This window comes from Callorhinchus milii, unplaced genomic scaffold (genome assembly GCF_018977255.1).
Source record: "Callorhinchus milii isolate IMCB2004 unplaced genomic scaffold, IMCB_Cmil_1.0 Scaffold24, whole genome shotgun sequence".
Lineage (NCBI taxonomy): Eukaryota > Metazoa > Chordata > Chondrichthyes > Chimaeriformes > Callorhinchidae > Callorhinchus > Callorhinchus milii.
In genome coordinates this window covers 4,454,653-4,478,100 of record NW_024704765.1, presented here as the reverse complement: position 1 = coordinate 4,478,100, position 23,448 = coordinate 4,454,653, and the positions used below count along the sequence as shown (strand labels likewise).

The following is a 23,448-nucleotide window of genomic DNA, read 5'->3' as shown; positions in this document are numbered from 1 at the left end:
ATTCCCCTTACTCTAGCAAATCCCTTTACTATTTTTAAAACCTCAATTAAATCACCCTCAAGCTTCTAAAAACAAGGCAATACACCAAATCAGACTGATAAACTCGCACCCGAGTCTTGTTCTCTCACAACACTTTGCCTTAAAGGTTGAAAGTCGCACAGAATCTGCTTGAAAATCCTTAAATTCAGTCTTTTATTTGGAAAGCGGATTTCTCTCTCTTTTTTTGAGGAGGTGCAGGGAAAACCGGCTTCCGCGGATTGACGACATTTGGGAACGTTCCATCATTCCGTGCGGTCTTAAAAAAAGAAAGTTGTTCTCGGGGCAAAGACCAGGTGGAATTACGGGGTCTTCGCTGGTGAGACGCCAGGTAATAGAATGGCGAAACAGGCTGGAGAGGCTGGATGGACAGACGACAAGAGGGGATAAAGAGAGAGAGAGAGAGAGAGAGAGGTAGCTTTAAGCTGTGACTGAGAACACGAGTGACTGTGGAGCCGGTCAGACCGACAGTCAGGGTCAAACTTTGTTTGTTCGTTTCTTTGACGTCAATAAAACGTAAACACCGACGGCCGGTTACATTTTTTGAAAAAAGCAGCACAAAATGGCAGTGATAAAACAGCAGAAAGCTCGGGTTGAGACTCGGGAGAGTATTCGCAATAAATAAATAAATAAATAAGTAAATAAGTAAATAAGCAAATAAGTAAATAAGTAAATAAATAAAACAAAATGTGGTTTAGCAACCGCAGGATTATCCCCTCATATACTGGGACGCATTACCCCTTTGTGCTCCACTGGCTCGAGGGAGAGCACGCAAGAGAGAAAGAGACTGGCGTGCTTCTCCCCCACCGTCAAGCGCTCCGGTGCACTACCCTGCGGGAGGGGCAAGTCGTTGGCTCGCGGTTGCACTAGCGGCCACCTCGCTCCCCAGGGCAGCGCTGTGTTAATGATCTCACGATCCTGTAACCCCTTCTTTTTCACTGAGGCACTGACAGACAGACAGCGCGTGACCTGGGAACGTTGGGGATGGAGGGACAGGGTAAGAATCACATGGACACTACGGGGAGGGGACTGAGCCGAGCTGATGTAGTAACGAGGGGGTTACTGTGGGCCGGGTGTACTATAGGAGGCTCCTGATAAAGGGGACATCTGCCTGATCACTGGAGCCCGCTCTTGATTCTGTCCATCAGCACCAAGTTGGCCCCTTAGGGGAGGGGAAGGGTCACAATACCCACCATTCCCAGTTTCGCCCCCTCCCCAGCACTGCCCGGCCTACCCCCTCCCCCCACCTGGTGGCCAACGCTGGAACCTCAGCCCCCCCCGCCCCTCCACCCACGTGCAAGAAAAGTGCAAATACTGTAATGTGCATGTTAAATAACACCCCCCCTTCCCTTTCCCGCCCACACCCCCCAGAAACAGGGACTGTTCAAAGGTCAGGGGGGAAGCTACAGGATTGCTGGGAGTGTGATGGCTGCCCCCCCTCTCCCCCCCCTTCCCCCTTCCCCGCAGCATCTCATCAATCCTCGATACAGATGACGTCACCGGTTTTGACTTTCCTGTCTCCGGCCTCGGCCTCCCTCAGGCTCTCCCCCAGGGACTTCTTGTCCAGCAGGTTTGCCACTGAAACACTCGAAGCAGCTGCAAAGAAACAAAAAAATGTAGTGGTTAGGGCACTCGCCTCGCAAGCGAGAGGACCCGGGTCCGATTCCCGGGCAGGGCGAAACCTTGGGCAAGTTTCCTTACTCCACTCGCCTCGGTTTACCCGGCAGTAAATAGGAACCCGGTTGTTAGTCGACTCACGTTTCACCCACAAAATACTGTCAATCCACTTTACAGTGGATTCTCGAAGACGTGATAAGATGCTAAATCCAAATGCAAGGGTTATTATTACTATTAATAACACAGTCATTACACTTCCAGCAATTCCCCATGAAATGTAGTTTGACACAAGCAGCAACCCCCCCCCCCATCCACCCCGACACTCCAGGGTTACCCCCACCCCCCAGGTATCGACCCATCCTTGACTGATGGGGTTCCAGAACGTACCACTGACGTACGGCCCCAGAGGCATCTGATTGTAGTTGACGAGGCCGCCCATTCCCGGGGCTCGGAACGCTGCTCCCAGGTTTCCACCGTAAATCTGGGAACTTCCGTACAGTCCCTGCGGTAAGGACTGAAACAAAGATCCAATCAGGTTCAACTCAAGTGTTACCATTTGTCCCTCGTGGGGGCGGAACCTCACCTGTGTGGGGGGGGGGGGGGCAGGACTCACCTGTGGGGGTGGGGCTAATACTCACCTGTGGGGATGGGACCTCGGGGCAACGGTTGGCCAATCGACTGAGGATACTTCGCTCAGACATGTGCAGACGAGCAGCGACTGGTGGGACCCGAGACAAGAGGTTTGGCAGCCGTGTAACATCAGCCTTCATGTCACTGAGTAACTCCTCCAACTGGTTCAGCACTGAAACAGAGAGAGAGTGAGAGAGAGAGACGGAGAGTGAGAGAGAAAATGTGTGCGACAGTGGGAGTGCGTGTGTGAGAGGGGGTGTGTGAGAGAATGCGCGTGTGAGTGAGAGAGTGACTGAGAAAAAGTGTGTAAGATGGGAGAGAGGATGAGTGTGAGAGAGAGAGAGAGAAAATGGGAGAGTGAACGCAAGAGTGTAAGAAAGAGGGAGACGGAGTGAGTGAGCGAGAGCATAAGAAAGAAAGCGAGACGGAGTGAGTGTTAAGAGTGATGGTGTGTGTGTGTGATGTCTGAACGGTTCACAGTTCACAGTGAGGGGGTTTCAGAGAGGAATTGACTGTTGTTGTTCTCGCTGCCCCTCCCAAATTCCTCCGTCCTCGTCAGCCACGGAGTTCAGTCACCGTGTCCGGACGCCGCCAGCTGCGACCAGGCCAGGATCCATGTGCCAAAACGGACAGGAAGAGTTTCTCTCAGTTACAAACAGATCGGAAAACAGCAGCCGATGAGAACTGCCGAATCCATCGATAGCTTTAACAGCAAGACGGACAATTGGGAAGCAACGCTAGGAAGGGTTAACAGCCTCTTGTCCTGGATCACAAGGTGTTAAATACTCACCTGCCCGCGAGCGAGGGGTGGGGGGGGTCTGATTCCAGTCCAGAGGTCAATCCACAGCTCTGACCCACTCCGCACAGACACCCTGACAGTCACAGGCTGCCCACAATCCACCCCATCGCTGTTGGCCGCAGCCAATACTCCGGGCATTCCCGGAGAGATCTCTGACACGCTGGGATTCCCGAGCTCCGTGCCACCATTCCATCTTTATAATAATCCTCGCATTTTGACACAGCGCCCCATCACGTCTTCGAGACGCCTCAAAGAGCTTCACAGAAGCTACTGTAAAGTTATGTGTTCTGTGCATTTTGTGGGCAAAAGGCGGCAGCGAATTACGCACAGCAGTGTCCCGCAAACAGATGTGGATAGAGTGACCATATTTGTTTTACCCACGGAAAGAGATCCGACAACCGACAGACAACCAGGTTCCTACTTTCTGCTGGGTAAACAGAGGCGTGTGGAGTGAGGAAACTTGCGCAAAGTTTTGCCCTGCCCGGGAACCAAACCCGGGTCCACTCGCTTACGAGGCGAGTGCGGTAACCATTGAGCTACAGGACTCCAGTCAGTGCCTAAGCCACGCCAGCTCCCGCTCTCCTCCCCTCCACCCCCCACCCCCCCCCTGCCCCAGCTCCTGGAGACACTCGTTTACAAGAGGCCAGGAACAGGTTAAACCTTTTCGCAAATCTGACATGTGAGACACAGTCAGTGACACCGGCAGTAAACAGAGGATGGGAGGACCCAACAGGGAACCATTCCCATTTGCCCCAACGCCTTGCCTCGCGGCCTCCTCCCACCCCCCGCCCCCCCACTTCTGCGCTGAGCGACTCATTTTAGTCTGGGCTAATTAGCCTGTGACTCCATGGGATGGATGGGGTGGGGGTGGGTAAGACATCAGCCAGGATGACCCAAATAAGCTGCTGTGTGTGAGGGGAGGGGGTTGACAACCCAGTGATTGGCCAACACTCACCATCCATCTTAGACATAAGTATTGATCACTAGGGGTGAGTTGGGGGCTATTCCCCAGGACAAGATAGGTGGGGGGGTGAAGAGACTGAAGTCTCCAGATCTGTTTGGCCCACCCCTCGTACAGACACCCTCAACCACGAACCTCCCTCCCCCTGTGATGGTAAAACTGGGGGATGGGGAAGGGGAGGCAGGAAGAGAGGTGGTGGGGATGGGCGGGGGGGGGGCGAGGGGATTGGGCTGGATCCAGATCGTAAGAACCTAAAACACTGCTACCCGCTAAAGGTCACAAGTAGAGAGGAGGCACTTGCTTCATTACAAAAATTGAATTTATTAGCATGTTTTTTGTGAGCGTTTTTTTTAAAAAAAAAGACATTGTTTGTTTCCGGTTTCATTATTTGTAGATTTTTTTTCTTTTTTTTTTACAGACGTGTTTGTTTGTTTGTATGCGGGTGGTGGGGGGGAAGGGGCGAGGGGCGAAGAGGGGGGGGTAGGGGGAAAGAGGAGTAGGGGGGGGTGTTGGGGGCAGGGGCGGGGGGGGGGGTGGGAGGTCAGCGAGGGGCGCTGTCGTTGCCCGAGCCCTGGCGGTGACGGAGGCTGGAGGGGGAAGGGACGGGCTGGGGCGACAAACCTTTGTGCAGCACAGCGTTGGCGGGCTTGTTGCCGGCCTGAGACTCAGAGCTCAGGTGCTGGTGGCTCTCGGCCAGGCTCTCGACCTCTGTGAAGCGGCTGTTGAGGGACAGAGCTGGGTGTCCAGCCTCCTGGGACATGTTCAGGTAAGCAGCTCGTCTCAACTGCTCCTCAATCACCAGCGCCTGCTCCAGTAACTGCCGGGGAGAATCGGAATGTGAGAGCCAGCGGAGAGGGAGGTGGGGAGGGGGGGGGGAGAGAGAGAGAGCGACAGGGAGGGGGAGCGAACGAGTGAGGGAGGGGGAGAGAGAGAGAGGAGGGAGGGGGAGAGAGGAGGGAGCGAGAGAGAGAGAGGAGGGAGAGAGAGAGAGAGAGAGAGGAGGGGAGGGAGAGAGGTACCTTGAATCTCCGAGCCAGGAACTTGTTTTTCATCTCCAGGAAGTTGCCTTTATTGACCTCGGTTTTGAAGGGTTCGTTGATGATGGCCGAGCGCAGGTCGTTCTGGATGTCCTGCCATCGGGCGTAGCCGTGCCTGCCAGCCCGTCAAGGAAACCACACAACAGAAGCAACCGGGAAGACCCTTCTCCCCCCCACACCCCCCCACCACCCACCAACCCTCCCCACACACCCCCATACACTAACCCCCTCCCTCCCTCCCCACTGTGGAGCTGGGAAAGTGGGAAAGGATACGTGACAATTCCCGCCAACAGCCAGTAGTCGTGTCTCCGGTGCCAGATATTGCAGATCTTTCCGGAAGAAACTGCAGCTCGTTCCTCGTTCTGCCACAAAGTGTGTAACTCTGAGCACAGACAGAGAGAGGAGAGAGAGAGAGAGACGTCAACAGAGACAGCGAGGGGGTGGAGGTGGAGATACAGTGAGGGGGTGGTGTGGGGGGGGCAAAAGTGGGCAGTGATGGTGTTTACCTGTAAAACCTCCGTCCGCTATATTGAACATGAATTTCCCTTTTCCGGCAACTTCTTTCACATTCTCTCCGTTCGGCAGCTTTTCGCCAGCCTCTGTCTCCTCCTTTTCTTCAGCTGTCAGGAGATCAGACCGCAAAAACAATCCACGCGTCAGTGTCCGCAGAGCTCGGCTCACACTCAGCCTCACACCCACGCATTCACACCGTCTCAACACGCCTGTGAGCGCTCACACTCAGTCTCGCACACCTGCGCTCGCACTCCCTCGCTCACTCACTCCCTGCAGTGCGTGCCCACCTTTTAGCTCTATAGCTGCCGGTTGCTCTGGGGTCTCGCTCTCCCCCTTTTCCTTCACTTCTTCCTCATTTTCTCGCTCTTTGCACTCCTCCTCTTCCTCCTTCACCTTCTCAAAGCGCACAGCCACTTGAACCGGAGCCTGAAACACACACAACGACGTGGGCTGCAGGAGGCAGAACGAGAGGGGGTTGGGGCGAAATGAGGGGGAACAGCGACTGATTTTTACCTCCGTCTCCGCTGTCCTGTTCTCTCCATCCTCTTCCTGTATCCCGGCCTGAGCCTCGGGTTTCTCTACAGGAAAGACAAGCCGACCACGGGTTAGATCAACGTCTCAGGCAGAGAACATACATGTGTCGCTGGCCGTGGCGTGACTCTACAGCAGACAGGAAACTATCGCTCCTCACCTGAGGGTCCGGGGGCCGTGCCGAGCGGTGGGCTGGCTGGCACCGGGGCACTGCCATCAGCCGGCGGACAATCAGCTGGTTTCTTGCACTCCACAGCCGCCGGCATCAGCTCTGGATACTGTATCGACCGTTGATATATTCAAACTCCTGCACCTGATAGTTAAAAGGTGAGAGAGAGAGAGAGGGAGGGAGGGAGGAGGGAGGGAGAGAGGGAGAGAGAGGAGAGAGAGATTCCTGTTAGCAACAAACGTTTATGTAGAGATGCGGTTGAACTGACATCCACTTCGCTGAGCGCTCGAGGCTTGGGCTGTTACTGCTAATGCTGTCCACCAGGTGGCAGTGCTGCTCCACTCCACGCACCTATAACCTCGACCATGTCCTCCCCTCAAGAGCAATGAGGAAGGGGAGGGAGTGGAGGGGAGGGGAGGGGAAGGGGGGTAAAAAAAAAAATAACGAGAGCGAGAGAGAGAGAAAAAGAAAGCGAGAAAAAAAAAGAGAGCGATTTATTGGTTAAAACCAGAACAACAAAGTCGGGGGTGATCTCAGAGCAGATCCCACCCTGTTCTTACTCACCTTCTTCCTCACCAGCGACATCACTCCAATGCGGGTCAGGACGTGTTGGCGGGAAAGCCCCTCCCTCGGGACCCCGTCCGCAAACGTCTCCGAGCCGTCCCCGGGCTCACAAAGGTGCCTCATGAACAGAGACACATAGGCTCTGCGAAGACGAGATCACATCAGCCCCTCCTTCTCACTCCCACCCCTTGCCCTCCCCACTCCCAATCCTCCCCCCCCCCCACCCCCCACTCCCAACCCTTCCCACACGCCCAGTTCGCAGCCCCACTCACTCCCCCACTCCGCTCCCAGCATCACCCTCCCTCCACCCATCTCCAGTCCTCTGCCCCACAAACCTGACCCCTGTGATTCCCCCCCAACACCCCACACCCCACCGGCCAAAGCCACACATACCTGAATTCCTTCTGGCTTTTGCCCCTCAGATCCCGCACCAGCCAGTGGGAGCTGAAGGAGTCCTGTGGGGGCATACCCCAGCGCATGAATGCGTTCAGGAAAGCTTTCCTCTGCCGAGCGTTAAACCCCAGCACCTGAGGCACCAATCACAGCTTCGCGTCAGGCAAACCCCAGGACATAATCCCAGATTAGAGACAGAACAACAACAACAACCTGAAAATGGGGAGGGGGGGGGGGGGGGCGGGAAATAGCGGCGAGGTAGAGTGAGAGAGTGATGGTGCGAGGGGAAGAGGGACAAGAGCAGGAGGACGGGTCAGTGTTAGCTCCCTCTAGACTGTCCATCCACACTCCCAGGTCAGGGTTAGAGACACAGTAACGTTCTCTCTACACTGTTCGTCCACACTCTCAGGTCAGTGACGGCTCCTGGGGAGCTGGGGGAGTGTTGGGGAGAAACAATATTTGGGGAGAGAGAGAAGGATTTTTACCTCAATGTTACCCCCGACTCTGGCCAACAGCGGGGGGAGGGGCTTGTCCCTCTCGCTCTTCAGCTGTCTCCTGGAATTCCGTCGTCCGGCTGTAAGGAGAGAAACAGGGATTGAGACGTGTCGGCCGGAGCCCAGCGCCCAAACAGCAGGACCTCCTGAGCGAGAGACCCCCCCTCACCTTCCGATTTCTCCTCAAAGTCCTCGTCCTCATCCTCGGAGCCCACCGAGTACTCAGATTGGTTGTCCGAAAGGTCATCTCGCCACTCTGCAGAGGTCAAGAGACAGAAAAGCCAAGGTCGTCTCTGGAGGGGAGGGAGGGGCAGCCGCAAGAGGGCGGAGTTCAGCCCGTCGCTCGCTCCAGCCAATCCCAATCCCCAAAACAACACTGCTGTTGGGACACTGCTGCGCGCAATCGGCTGCCGCGTTTCGCCCACAAAAGACACAGTCACTCCACTTTACAGTATATTCTGTGAAGCGCTTTGAGACGACTCGAAGACTTGATGAGGCGCCACATCAAACGCAAGGATTATTATTATGAAGACGACGACGACAACAGCAACAAATCCACCCCACATTTCTCATCCATTCGAGCCGGCTGGAACCTCCTGCTCTACACATTACTCAGCCGGGGGTGGGGGGGGTGGGGCGAGGTTGGGGTGGGAGTGGGAGGGGAGAGAGGGAATGTCAGGGGAGGGAGGGGGTACCTTGGTCCTCCTGTGAGGCGTCGTTGTAGTTGACCTGTTTGCGGATCCGCTTCCCTTTGCCCAAGTTCCGGGCCAGGTCTTCCTGCTGCTGCTCGTAGTGATGCCGGAGCAGCTTCTCCCAGTAATCCGGGTCCACGTTTTCCTCCTGTTTGATGATCTCTCGCTCCACCTCCTCCTGAACAGTCACATCAATCAATCAGTCCGTCCGCCCCCCACTGCCCCCTCCCCCCACTGCCCCCTCCCCCCACTGTCCCCCTCCCCCACTGCCCCCCCCCCCCACTGCCCCCACTGTCCCCCCCCCCCCACTGCCTCCCCCCCCCCACTGTCCCCCCCCCCACTGTCCCCCTCCCCCACTGTCCCCCTCCCCCCCACTGTCCCCCTCCCCCCACTGTCCCCCCCCCCCACTGTCCCCCTCCCCCACTGTCCCCCTCCCCCCACTGTACCCCCCCCACACTGTACCCCCTCCCCCACCGTCCCCCCCCACCGTCCCCCTCCCCACCGCCCCCCACTGTCCCTCCTCCCCACTGCCCCCCCCCACTGTCCCCCCCCCCACTGTCCCCCTCCCCACTGTCCCCCCGTCCGTCCGTCCCCCCCCCCACTGTCCCCCCCTCCCCCACTGTCCGCCCCCCCCACTGTCCGCCCCCCCCCCCACTGTCCGTCCCCCGCCCCCACTGTCCGTCCGCCCGCCCCCCCACTGTCCGTCCGCCCCCCACTGTCCCCCCCCCCACTGTCCCCCTCCACCACTGTCCCCCTCCCCCACTGTCCCCCCCACCACTGTCCCCCTCCCCCACTGTCCGTCCCCCACTGTCCGTCCGCCCCCACTGTCCCCCCCCCCACCGTCCCCCCCAACTGTCCCCCCCACTGTCCGCCCCCCCCCCCCACTGTCCGTCCGCCCCCCCCCCCACTGTCCGTCCGCACCCCCCCCCACTGTCCGCCCCCCCCACTGTCCGTCCACCCCCCCCCACTGTCCGTCCACACCCCCCCACTGTCCGTCCACCCCTCCCACTGTCCGTCCACCCTCCCACTGTCCGTCCACCCACCCACTGTCCGTCCAGCCCCCCACTGTCCGTCCACCCCCCCCCATCATGCCAAGAACCGCCAAGCCTAGGGAGGGGTCGGGGGTGGGGGGCGGGAAGAGGAGGGGTGGGAAGCGGTTGGGGGTTGGGAAGAGGAGGGTTGGGGGGGGTTGGGAAGAGGAGGGTTGGGAAGAGGAGGGTTGGGGAGGTGGGAAGAGGAGGGTTGGGGAGGTGGGAAGAGGAGGGTTGGGGAGGGTGGGAAGAGGAGGGTTGGGGAGGGTGGGAAGAGGAGGGTTGGGAGGGTGGGAAGAGGAGGGTTGGGGAGGGTGGGAAGAGGAGGGTTGGGGGGTGGGAAGAGGAGGGTTGGGGAGGGTGGGAAGAGGAGGGTTGGGGAGGTTGGGAAGAGGAGGGTTGGGGGCAGTGGGGGTAAGAACATGCTGGGGGCTGCAGTTACCTGCTCCTCCTCGTCCCGCACCACATACTGAGCCACCTTGAAGGAGCTCAGATACTCGTTCATGTTGTGGATCTCGGGGTCGTCAGCCTCTCGCTGGTTACGGTCCAGCAGGTTGGAGATGGCGAAGTCGTCGTAGTGAATAACGCTGCTCTCCTCGGCCTCCTTGTTCTCAGCTGCGACAACAACAACAATTTGAAGTCACACAGCGCCCCTCACGCAGGGCAGCGCCCCAGAGCACCCGACAGTGACGGAGCACGACGCCAAGCCGGGGGCGGGGTGACCGCAGGCACCGGTCGAAGAGGAAGGTCTTCAGACGCGATCTGAAGATTGGGAGGGAGGTGGGGGGGGGGCAATGCAGAAGAATAGGGAGAAAAAGAGTTGCGTGGCGCAGTGGCTGAAGGTCTGGCCACCGATGGTGGAACGGAGGGGACAAGGGGACAAGCAGGAGGCCGGAGCCAGCCGAGCGGAGGTGGCGGGTAGCGGAATAAACAACGATAACAAGCGGCAACATTTGGTCAGAGTCTTTGACGCCGGGAGGAGGTCCCGAGGTGCTGGTTGAAGAGAGTGAGTGGAGGGGGAGATCGAGACCCACAGACCCCCCACCCCCCTCGTCCCCGAATGGCCTCTCACCCTCGTCGTCCTTGAAGAGCTCCTCGGTGCCGAACTTGAGGATGTCGTCGAGCTCCTGTTTGGACATGGAGCCGGACTTGGAGCCGAGCCCCGGTCTGACCACCAGGTGTGTCAGCATCATCTTCTTTTTGGCCACCTGTGTGATCCTCTCCTCCACCGAGGCCCGCGTCACAAAGCGGTAAATCATCACCTTCCTGTTCTGCCCGATGCGGTGAGCACGGCTGAACGCCTGCGAGAGAGGGTGTGGGGGGGGTGCGGGTGGTGGAGAGAGAGAGGGAGATGTGTGTGCTGCCGGAAGAGACGAGAAAGCGCTGCGCCATAACGTTCAACGTGAACCAACATCTTAAATGTCTCCCCCAACCAGGCAGCTTAAAGAGAATGATAACATGTCTTCGCCACTGGCTCTCAGTGTCGCCCCCTGGAGGCACTGCCAAGTGATACTGGCAAAAAAAAACCTGCCCGAAACACATCCCCATCCATCCCGCCCCCCCGGCTCGGCGTTCAGACCCTGTGAAGCGCTCTGGGACGCTTCCCCGTGTGAAGGGCGCCAAATAAATGCAAGTTGTTGTTGCTGCGCCCGAGAGCGGTGTGTGTGTGGGTGGGGAGGGGCGGTGGGGTTGCGGGGAGGGGGAGAGTCTCACCTGGATGTCGTTGTGCGGGTTCCAATCGGAGTCGTATATGACCACGGTATCGGCTGTGGCCAGGTTGATGCCCAGACCCCCGGCCCGCGTGGACAACAGGAAACAGAACTGCAGCGCTCCGGGGGCTGCCGGAGGGCAAGAGAGAGAGAGACACCATTGAATGCTTGGCACAAGACCCCTCCCCCCACAACACCCCACTTCTCCAGCTCTCTCCTCCCCCCACCACCCGTCCGCTACTGCCCCCACCCATTCACCGAAACCGCCCAAGCTTCCTCCCTACAAAACTCCCAACCCTCAGGTGTGCAGGGAGTCTCGGAGTCTAACTGTTGTGGTGGTGGTGGGGGGGCCGGGGTCTCACCATTGAAGCGGTCGATGGCCTCTTGTCTCAGGTTCCCGGTGATACTGCCGTCGATCCTCTCGTATTTGTAGCCCTCGAACTCCATAAAATCCTCCAACAGGTCCAGCATCTTGGTCATCTGTCACAGCCATAGTCACCGTCACACACCGACACTGCCACCCCCAACTGCCGCGCTGACACCACCCTCCCCACTCCGCCCGCACCCCCTGCTCCGACACTGCCCCCCCCCCCACACCGACAATGTACCCTCCGCACTGACACCACCCTCCCCAAGCACCCCCCACTCCGACACTGCCCCCCCCCACCCTTAACCCACATCTGTCACAGCCTCACTCAGCCACTGTCGCACACCAACACTGACCCCTCCCCCCAAGACACTGACACCCACACACTATCCTGACACCCCTGCACCATTTCTTCTCCCCCCTCCGCTGCCCACCCTTTACCCACACACCCACCCACCGTGCTCACTGTCCCACCCCTCTCTGACCTGAGAGAAGATGAGCACTCTATGCCCATCGGTGTGCAGCTTTCTGAGCATTTTTTGCAGCAGCATCAGCTTCCCCGAGGATTTCACCAGAGAATTGCCATCGTAGGATCCATTCGGCAAAACCGGGGCTTCCTGTCAACACAGCAGCACAGTGAGAGAGAAGGAGGGAAGGAAAAAGAGAGAGAGGGGGGAAGCGAGTGATGGAGGGAGCGCAGGGGAGAAAGCGAGGGAGACGCAGATAGAGCGAGCGAGGGAGATACCCACCACGGCTGCCACGGGGAAGAGGTACGGGTGATTACAGCACTTCTTCAGGTCCATCATGATGTTGAGTAGTGACACCTGGTTGCCGCCTCCCTTCGAGTTCAGAGCCTCGAAATTCCGGGTCAGGATAAACTTGTAATACTTCCTGCAGGGGCAAGAGGCAAGACATTAACCACCGCGTTTGTCAATGTAACGGTCACTAAACTTCAAAGTAACTCGCTTCGTGAACAATGAGAATAATCCTGGCATTTGATTATTATGTATCATGTAGTTGAGACATCTCAAAGCGCTTCACAGAATATATTATAAAGTGGAGTGACCGTATTTTGTGGGTAAAACGTGGTAGCCAACTGTGCACAGCAGCGTGCCACAAACACTCGGGAATTGAGTGACCACATTCTTTTTGGGGGCGTGAGGGGGGAAAGCAATCCCTGGAAAGTGATCCAGCAATCGACTAACAACCAGGTTCCTACATACTGCTCAATAAACAGAGAGAGGCGTGTGTGTGGAATAAGGAAACTTGCCTAAAGTTCTGTCCTGCCCGGGAATCGAACCTGGGTCCTCTCACTTGCGAGGCGAGTGCACTAACCACTATGTTACTGGAATCCACAAGCGGTTTGAGATATTGCAAAGTGCTGCATTAACATTACACGTTAAGAGTTCAGGTGGGTGGGAGGTGGGGCAGGGGGAATGTGGTTAGAATCCTTGTGTTTGATATAGCGCCTTATCACGTCTTCGTGACGTCTCAAAGCCCCGACTCACTTCTGCATGATGCTGAGCTCCACACGAACGATGAGTTCGGTTTTGGACGGCATGTTCTTGAAGACGTCAACCTTGAGTCTCCGCAGCATGTGAGGCCCCAGCAGGACATGGAGCTTCTCAATCTGGTCCTCCTTCGAGATGTCGGCAAACTCCTCCAGGAAACCCTCCAGGTTACTGTGGAGGGGGAAAGCGAGAGAGGAAGGGAGAGAACGTGAGTGGAGAGAGAATCGCTTGTGTGAGAGAGAAAACGTATGCGGAGAGAAGGAAGCATGAGAGCGGGAATGAGAGAGAAAATGCAGCGAGAAAGAGAACACAAGCTTGAGAGAGAGAGAGAGAGGGAAGTTTCTCTTGGACAAGCAGCTGCTCTGGGAGACAGCGAGTGACTTACTTGAATCGCTTGGGCGTCAGGAAGTTGAGGAGGTGGAAAAGCTCCTCCAGGTTGTTCTGCAGCGGTGTTCCCGTCAGCAGCAGCTTGTAATCCAGTTTATAGGAATTCAGGGCCCTGAAGTACTGAGAAATACAACACTGAGAAACAGCAGCAAGTCACCCAGACAGAGACAGAGAGAAACAGACTGAGGGTGGGCGATAGACAGACCGAGGGAGGAGGGGGAAGAGACAGACACATGGGCATGTGTGCACATAAACACACATAGACCCAGTGAGAGATGGGGACAAATAGACAGAGACACAGATGATGAGAGAGAGACAGACAAACACACACACGCAGGAACCCTCCTGTCAACTCCACACACGTTGGGGGAATATAAAGTTCGTAATTATCTTTGGGGTGGGGGGGACTAAATCCTATGTCACTGGGCACAATTCGTGTTGGGGGAGGAGCGAGTCAGGGCAAAGCAGCTGGGAAAAAGAGCGAAATAGTGTCAGGCGTATCTCAGCCTACTGGAGGCCAGGAGACACCGAGGTGTCGACTCTTACTTTTGACTGGTTGTTCTTCAGCCGATGGGCCTCGTCCACCACCAGACAGGCCCAGTCCACAGAGCCCAGGATCCCCTGGTCAATGGTGATCAGCTCGTACGAGGTCAGCAACACGTGGAACTTGATGTGAGCCTGGTTCTGAAACAGGAGGTCACGTGTGACAAGTCAGTGATCGATTCCCTCCCTCCCCAGCAACAACAAGAAGATTGCATTTATAGAGCGCCTTTCACGTCGGGAGGACGTCCCAAGGCGCTGCACAGTTGGGTCGGGACCCGAGCAGGGGTGAAATGGTCAGGGGGAGGGAAGGGAGGGAGCGAGGAGGGGGTAGAGAGTCGAGAGGGGAGCTGAAGGCACGGTCAAAGAGAAAGGTCTTGAGACCGGCCTTGAAGGAGGAAAGGGAGGAAGCGGCGAAGGCACTGGGGATAGAGTTCCAGAGCCTCGGGGCTGAGAGGCTGAAGGACCATCCACCGATGGTAGGGCGGTTGAGGCGGGGGATGTGGAGCAGACCGGAGCCAGAGGAACGGAGGGTACGGGCAGGTAAGTAGGGGGATAGTAGGTCAGAGAGGTAGGAGGGAGCGAGGCCGTGAATGGCCTTGTAGGTGAGGATGAGGATTTTGAATTCGAAGATCCCCGGCACACAGGAACTCCAGCCCTCCCGCCTCACCCCACCCCCACCAACCGGCACATAGGATAAACTCCAGATCACTCCAACTCTCCCACACACAGCTGCACTCACCCACCCTCCCCACCCCTCCTACCCCCACGCACACCCTTCCCACCCTCTCATACACTCACTTTCATCCTGAAGTGCTTGCGGCCGCTCTTGATCGGGTTGTCGTCGAAGCAGAACTCATTCTCGCGGATCATGGAGCGACTGTCCTTGTCCCCCGTGTACGTGACCAGGTACAAGTCGGGCGCCCACATCTCAAACTCACGCTCCCAGTTAATGATGGTGGAGAGCGGGGCACTGACCAAGAACGGGCCCTTGGAGTGGCCCTGGGGTGGTGGTGGGGGGGGAAGAAGAGGAAGAGTGAGGACATTGCCTTACAAACACCCACACGACTTGCAATTAGACCACGCGATCTTTCTCCGCACAATATGTCCTATTAACCTTTGATATTAAACATCAGGTGGCTGGTTATCCAGTATTTAAATAATAATATGGTCACTCAATGCACGACTGTTTGTGGGACACTGCTGTGCACAACTGGCTGCCGTGTTTCACCCACAAAACACATAGTAACTACACTTTACAGTATAACCCGTGAAGCGCTTTGAGACGTATAGTGCACAAACTTTTATCATTTCCAGATTAGCCCTTCTTCAATTTAGGAATTCTCGGCGGCCACACTGACGAGGACAATAATTTGCAATTATACAGACCATCGGAGCCCCACCCCCCACTCCCCGCGAATGGCAGCCCCCCTGACCGCGCTCACCTCTGTGAAGAGCGAGTAGAGGAAGACAATGGTCTGCACGGTTTTGCCGAGGCCCATCTCGTCGGCGAGGATGGTGTCGGTCCCCTGAGCCCAGGAGAAACGCAGCCAGTTCAGCCCCTCCAGCTGGTAGGAGTGCAGTGTGCCCCCCGTCATGTCAATGTAATCCGGCTGTTTGTCAAACTTCACTGTGGGCTGTACCGGGGGGGGAGGGGGTGAGAAACACATCACGTAAACATGTAAACTCCACCAGCTCCATCAGGTACAGGCCAGTCTGGGTTAGTCACTCTCGGTCAAAGATTATGGCACAAACAAAGTCCCCACCACACACAGCCACCACCCCCCCACCCCCACGTACTCGTACTCACATCCACAGTGGGGGATCCCAGCTGTTGTTGGAACTCGGTCTCGTTGCTTTTGCGGATTTTCTTGCCGGGTTTCCGGGATGGTCTGCCATCCTCACCAATAATCAGCTGCCTGCGGGGGCGGGCGGGGGGGGGGGGGGGAGCACAGGTTAATCGGGGGGAATGGGAGGGAGGGCGCAGACACGCAGAGCGGGGAAGACAGCTCAGTGCTGTGTGGGGGGAATACCGTACCTGAGGATCGTGTCAGCCGGGATCCTCCCAACTCTAGGTCAGAGCTCAGGGCCGCACAGTCGGGCCCTAACTTGGCCTTCAGCTGACAGTCCAACTGTTCGGTGGCGGTGGGGGGGCTTAGTGAGGGCGGGGGGCCACTGACTAACCTGTGATTCCAGTAATTATCCTTCATGGTGTCGAAGTCGGGAATGTCGAAATCCTCAAACTCCCAGGTCGCCTGGTCGTAGGGCAGGTCCCGCCACTTGATCAGGTAATGTACTTCCCCTTTCCTGTCTATGCTGCCCCAGGACAGAGACACCGACCGTCAGTCACTCAGTCAGTCACACAGCAACATTCAACACAGGTTGAGCACACAGTAAAGCTCCCTCTACATTGTCTGTGCACACACCGAGGTCATGGTTATAATAATAATCTCTATATTTCATATAGTGCCTTATTACGTCTTCGAGACGCCTCAAAGCGCGTCACAGAATATATTGTAAAGTGAACAGGCTGTATATTTTGTGAGCAAAACACGGCAGCCAATTTAATTTAAATTTGGTTAGAGACAAGAGTAAAGCTCCCTCTGCACTGTCCAACAACACTCCCAGATCCCAGGTCAGGGTTAGAGACGGAGCCAGTGGTGGATGCGGTACCTGTGGTTGATGATCCGGTGCATCATAAGCCACTCGGGTTTGATACCGTAGCGGTAATATTTCTGTTCCATGTCCGCCTGCTCCGGATCTTTTCTCTTCCCCTCGTCGTCCCCAGAGCCATACTCAAACGCCGGCGGCTCGTCCATGTCATTCTTCCGCTGGAAGTTCCGGAACATGACGGTGTGCTGCAGCTCCAGCTGTGGTCAGAGCGACACCGGTCAGCGACACATGGTGGTGGCCGCACACGCTCGAACGCGCGTACACACACAGCGCCTTCCCACGGGATCATGTCTCACTGCCCTGTGGTGGGGGGACTGGCGTGGGGGTGGGAGGAGCTGACCATAGGTGTGATCGGGTCAATAGACGTGGACTTGGAAGGACCAACATCAATAACGGCAGCTTGCACTCACAGTGCCCTCCGTACAGGGTAGATGTTCACGTGTAGGTGGGAGGCATGGAATTCTCAGTTTGGCTTGGATACTCTTAAGGACGGTAATGGGTTCCCGCGAGCGACAGACACCCAGCTGCACACTACCCCCCCTCCACCCACCACACTTCCCCACCCCCAAAAATATCACGTCAACTGCAGCCGTGTGAAGGTGACAATTCCCCCCACCCCAGACCCCATTCCCCCACCTACCTGCAGCTCTGTGACCCAGGAACAATGCCAGTATGACAGCCCCACCCACTTCACAAAGAATTCTCGCTCTGGCCTCCCTGCCAGGGCCTTAGGGGGCTCAGTGCCCGGGGCGAGGTCCGGTATGCTTGGGGGAGTGGGAGGTAGTGGGGGAGGCCCCCAGCACCAGTGTAGGATCCTCTGCACCTTCCCCTTCAGAGCCGGGCACTGAAACCAGAGAAGATCAACATTCAGCTCAGATATGCACTCGTCCACGTTTACTTCTCACTCATTTTCCCAGGTTATACCTCATAAGCCCCTGCCGCCCCACCCACCCACATAGTGAGGGACATCCCCCCCCACACGCACACACATCCCACCCCATTACGCACAGTAGGGATCCCTTCCGCCTACCCCCTCCCCACACTCAGCAAGGAACTCACCAAGCAGCGAGGACACAGCCAGTGGCCGTTGGGAATGTCGGGAAGGGGCGGGTTGAGGCAGTGGATGTGGTAGGACGAGGGGCAGGTGTCACAGCACAGGAGCTCGCCTCCGTCCTTACACACTCGGCAAAACTCCATGTGGTCATCCTCTTCCTCCACCCCTTCCTCTTCATCCTCCTCCTCATCATCGTCGTCCTCCTTCGGTTCCCACTGGACCCCTTCCTTTTCCTGCGGAGTTGATCAGGTAACAACAATCCTCGCATTTGACATAGCGCATTATCTAATGACGTCTCAAAGCACTTCACAGGATATACTATAAAGTGAATCGACTGTGTACTCTGTGGGCAAAACTCGGCAGCCAATAACGCCGGGCAGCGTCCCACAAACAGTCGTGGATTGAGCTTTTATTAGATTATTACCCCTGGAAAAGCGATCCAACAATCGACTAACAACCAGGTTCCTACACCCTGTTAGGTAAACAGAGGCGCGTGCGGAATAAGGAAACTTGCCAAGGGTTTTGCCCGACCCAGGAATTGAACCTGGATTCTCTCACCTGCGAGGCGAACGCACTACACTACAGGACTCCAGGTAAAAGTCAGCTCACCGAGTGTACTGCGGGGGATAGGGGAAGATGCCGAGACTTACACAGTGCATACAGCTCCAGCGGCCCTGGGGTGCGGTCTCCAGCGCAGGCTCCACGCAGACGAGGTGATAGGCCCGGGGACAGGTATCACACAGGATGATCTCACCCCCCTGCTGGCAAACCTCGCAGTAATCCTGGTGATCTGTCTCATAGCCATCTCCGTCCTCCACTGGCAATCACAGGGAAAGGGAATCGTTAATAACAGGAGCAGAGGCCTGGGGGAGGGGAGCGGGGAAAGGGTGTGGGGGGGGTGGGGGGGAGGGGAGCGGGTAACGCAATGCGGGAGTAAACCACTGGAATTACGTTTTCTCTTCCTTTTCCCGCTTTTCCGTCCTCTCTTCCCGCCGCCCTCGGGGCCAGAGCCAGAACCAGAGCCAGAGCCGGGGCCGTTCCCACTGCCATCATCCGCGTCCGAATCCTCCTCGCTCTGTGGGGGCAAACATCATTCAGTCACCGGCCCCCACGTGGGCTGTCACTACACAGCTCTCACACATGAGCGGCACCCCCTCCCCAAACCCTCACCCTTCCCCAAACCCCTCCCTCCCCCCAATCCAAATCTTCTCATCCCTCCTTCCATCCCAACCTCCCTCCTAAGGAGGGGGAGGAGTGGTGGTGGTGGGGGGGGGTGTGGAGGAGGAGGAGGAGTGGGGGCGGGAGGAGGGGGTGGAGCGGGGGTTTGGTGGAGCGGGAGGAGGAGTGGAGCAGGAAGAGGAGTGGGGGGGTGGAGGAGTAGGAGGAGTGGGGGGGGGAGGAATGGGGGTGTGGGGGGCGCTTTTACCGAAGAGGTCTTTTTGCGTTTGCCACCTCCAATTTTAATCTTCAGAGGAGCCATCTTCTTCACCTTCCCTTTTTTCTTCAGCTCGGCAGCCCGAGCGCTCTTAGTCTTCTTCCTGACGCCGGGGCCTGCGAGCGGAGAGGTCACAGATACAGCCATAGCGAGTCCGCCCATCACCCCCCTCCACCCAGGGCTCAGTAACTCTTCCACCCCATTCCCCCACCCCACCATTTGCTTTCTGAGACACACACACCCTCTTATTTTCAGTCCCAAAACGACATCCTGTCCATATGTGTTTTGATGGACATGATGGTAGTGCGATACAACAACAACAACAAGAAGATTCCATTTATAGAGCGCCTTTCACGTCGGGAGGACTTCCCAAGGCGCTGTACAGTTGGGTCAGGACCCGAGCATTGGGGGGAAATGGTCAGGGTGAGGGAGGGAAGGGAGGGAGCGAGGAGGGGTAGAGAGTCGAGAGGGGAGCTGAAGGCACGGTCAAAGAGAAAGGTCTTGAGACCGGCCTTGAAGGAGGAAAGGGAGGAAGCGGCGAAGGCACTGGGGGATGGAGTTCCAGAGCCTCGGGGCTGAGAGGCTGAAGGCCCATCCACCGATGGTAGGGCGGTTGGGGCGGGGGATGTGGAGCAGACCGGAACCAGAGGAACAGAGGGTACGGGCAGCTAAGTAGGGGGATAGTAGGTCGGAGAGGTAGGAGGGAGCGAGGCCGTGAATAGCCTTGTAGGCGAGGATGAGGATCTTGAATTCGACCAGACGAGGCGTTTTCTCTCTCACCCTCTCAGTGACAATCCACCCCATAGATAAGAGTAATTTGTCCTGTGGCTGTGTGTACAACTTGCCTGTCACAACTGCCCACACAGTCACTACACTTGACAAATTACCACCCACCCACCCCCCCCCCCGTGAGGCACATTGACCCTCCTCTTCGACCGGCCACCTTCCTAGCCCTACTCTCCCTGCCTTCCATTCCTCCTGATCCCAACCCCCAGCTTGGAATTGAAATCCTTGATTGTCCAGCTCCTTGGGATGTCCTCCCAACGTGAAAGGCGCCGTGTAAATGTCATTTGTTGTTGCATCAAACAGGAGGATTATTCTGATTACTGATTCATTATGATATGATTTTGATGTACGCGAAGAAGCCATTACCTTTCCCTTCTTTGGTCTTGGCTTTGCGGAGGGGCGGAGGTTGTGGGGGGGGCAGCGGGGGGATGGGGAGGGGGGGAGCGGCGATGGCCTGCTCCACGGCAGTCTCCACATCCCCCGTGGGGGTGTCGTTGGGCACCGCCGAAGACCCTCGGAACGGGTTGTTGGCGCTGAACTCCCGCCACTTGGCGCCCAGAACCGTCATCATCTTGGACATGGGGATCTTTGGGTTCTTCTTGGCAATGAGCGGCCTGGAGGCAGAAAACAGGTGGGTGAGAGAGAGAGAGAGAGGGGGGGGGGGGGGGGCGCAACGTGGTCTGTTCACATCTCATTCCAGTGCTCCGCAAACCCTGAAGTACACAGTCGCTGCACTTTGCAGTTATAATAATAATAATTGCATTCTATAGCACCTTATCACGTCTTTGAGAGGTCTCAAAGCGCTTCACAGAATCTACTGTAAAGTGAATTGACTGTATAATTTGTGGATGAAACGCAAGTCAATTAATTGCAATTAATTGCACACAGACGTGTCCCACACACAGTTATTATTTTTTTTGATACGCACAATACATTCTGCGAAACGCTTTGAGACGTCTCGACGACGTGATAAGGCGCCATATTAAATTATTATTGTTAGTAAAACTCACCGAAACGCCAAGCGCTCAGGAAAACCCAGTAAAAATGAGCAACTTAGTTTAATTTAATTTCCTCCTTTCAATCAGCTTTGAAAAAAAAACCCAAATAAAACTAAATGTTTTAAAATAAAACATTTAAATCAACTTTGTTCCTCCCCCCCCCCCACCCCACCCCCCCAACCTTGCCTCCTTCAAGGCCCGTTTCGAGAAGCTCCCCGTTGACCGTGCCTTCGGTCACCCTCGTTCCCCACCCTCCCAACCCCTTAACTCTTAACTGTCCAATGCCTTGGGGCATCCTCCCGTCGCGAAAGAGGCGGCATAAATATCATTTTGTTGCGCTTGGTGTAAAACAGGGGGGAGGGTTACCTGAGGAATTGGCTGAAGGTCTTGTAGTTGGTCAGCGTGTTGTAATCCTCCTCCGTGAACTCGTAATCCACGTCCTCCAAACCCCAGTCATCCATAAGGAACGTGGAAGACTTCTGGTCCTGTGGGGAGTGGTGAGGGGGGGTCACACAGTGAGTCCACACAACACCCCCTTCCCCCAAAACACACACACAGCCATACTCCCCAAACACACATACACGGCCATACTCCCCAAACACACACACACGGCCATACTCCCCAAACACACACACACGGCCATACTCGCCTGCCACCCCCCCCCCCCCCCCCCCTCACACACACACACCCGCACAACACCGGCTCAGCCCCTCTCATTACCTCTTTCTTTCTCTTCTTCATTTTCGGCGTCTTATTCTCTTTCTGTTTCCGTGGTTTCCGTTTTTTCATCACCTTCGGCTGCTCTTCTTCGGAGAAGACATCTTCGACTCCCTCCTCCTCCTCCTCCTCTGTGGGAAGCCAGAAACCCTCAGCATTAGGGGGCGGGAGGGGGCGGGGGGGGGGGGGTTAACGTCGTAACAACAATCCGGGCATTCAATACAAAAATAAGACGAAGAATTTGGTCCCTCGACCCGCGGCCGTTTGCGGGGGACGCTGCTGCGCCCAATTGGCTGCCGTGGTCCGCCCGCAGATCGCACAGTCACTACACTCTCACAGTGCATTCCGTGAAGCGCTTGGAGACGTCTCGCAGACGCTGAACCGAGCTCCGGCCACAGGGCCCCCGTTCCAGATCCCGCGACACTGTCGGGAAAAGGAGAACGGGAGCGTCCCCCTCTTTCTCCCCCCCACACCCCCCCCCTCCGAAAAAAAACAGTCTGTTGCCCCCCTCCCCCCCCCCACCCCATAGACACACAGATCCACCCCACCCCCACACACACACACAAAGCCTCTCCCCCCCCACCCAAAAAAAACACATACACAAAGCCTCTCCCTCCTCCATTGCATCAATCCTCAAACCCCAACCCCCCCACATTCCCCCCCCCCCGTGTGATGAGGATCATGTTAACGCTGAGCATTAAAATACATTTAAAAACAATTTTAAGAGGATGTGTACCCCCCCGCCACGAGCCGCGCCGGGATCCTGCTGAAAAACACGCAGACATTTTAAGCCGTGTGGCCCCGGGGGGGGGGGGGGAGGGGGGGAAGTGGGGGCTGTTTTGCGGCGCCCTCTGTGTGTGTTGGGGGGAGAGGAGGGGGGGAGAGGGGGAGAGGGGGGGCACAGAGCCGCTTTTTTCTCTCTCTCTCTCTCTGTCACTTTGTCGCGACCGAACGGAGACCTGAATAAATGTAACATTATAATGTGGTTAAACATTCCCCTCCTCACCCCGCCCCACCCCTCCCCCACCCTCCTCACCCCCACCCCAGGGACAGGGCAGGTGGGTGGGAGGGAGGGGGAGAGCTCCCATTAGCTCAGGGGGTTACAGCGCATTGTGGCCGAGGAGGGGGAGGGGAAGGAGGGGGGGGGGGTGTGGGGTGTGGGGGGGGAGGGGGGTGGGGGGGTGGGGGGGGGAGGGGAGAAACTTGGGAGGTTTCCCCCAACACCGACCCCAATGGCTTCCGCACCAGGGAACCGGCTCGAGGCTACAATGTATCCCTCACTCACTGTGTTCACTGTGTAGCCACAGAGAGAGAGACACAGAGAGAGAGAGAGACATAGAGACATAGAGAGAGAGAGACACAGAGAGAGAGAGACAGAGAGAGAGGGAGACAGAGAGAGAGAGGGAGACAGACACAAACACACACACACAGAGAGAGAGAGGGGGAGAGTCCCCCCCACCCCACACACAGCCCCTCTCCCTCTCTCTCCCTCTCACACTCACAGCTCCATACCTGGCGCTGCCTCTCGACTGTCCATCTCCTCCAGTCCTTCCTCCTCACTGCCAAAGGACGCCGGCATCACTGGGTGTGTGGAGAGGGGGTGGAGGGAGGGGGGGGGAGGTGGAGGAAAAGAAAGACAGTGAGTGAGAGAGAGAGAGAGAGGGGGTGGGGAGAGAGAAGGGAGGAGGGAGGGAGGGGGGAAGGGAAAGAAAGGCTGAGATAGAGACAGAGGGAGAGAGCAGTGTGTGTGTGTGTGTGAGAGAGAGAGAGAGGATCAGTAGAGAGAGATATAGAGAGAGAAGGA

At 56.9% G+C, this 23,448-nt stretch overlaps 1 protein-coding gene across 1 annotated transcript; it reads right to left on the bottom strand.

The window, feature by feature from the left end:
* Positions 1-4,567: 4,567 nt before the first annotated feature.
* On the bottom strand, positions 4,568-23,226 carry LOC103181454 (chromodomain-helicase-DNA-binding protein 5). The gene is given in 36 exon segments (XM_042343678.1): positions 4,568-4,860; positions 5,063-5,195; positions 5,354-5,462; positions 5,587-5,700; positions 5,881-6,019; positions 6,107-6,171; positions 6,285-6,401; positions 6,404-6,437; positions 6,858-6,999; positions 7,251-7,384; positions 7,736-7,824; positions 7,914-8,000; positions 8,440-8,614; positions 9,910-10,082; positions 10,540-10,768; positions 11,181-11,305; positions 11,539-11,656; positions 12,029-12,160; positions 12,293-12,434; positions 13,052-13,225; positions 13,440-13,561; positions 13,988-14,125; positions 14,783-14,983; positions 15,427-15,618; positions 15,792-15,900; positions 16,166-16,297; positions 16,655-16,851; positions 17,295-17,498; positions 17,714-17,941; positions 18,359-18,525; positions 18,660-18,783; positions 19,135-19,259; positions 20,296-20,543; positions 21,294-21,412; positions 21,648-21,775; positions 23,157-23,226. Coding segments are annotated over 36 exon segments (5,208 nt in total). The 5' UTR covers positions 23,224-23,226; the 3' UTR covers positions 4,568-4,584.
* Between the last annotated feature and the right edge of the window lie 222 nt (positions 23,227-23,448).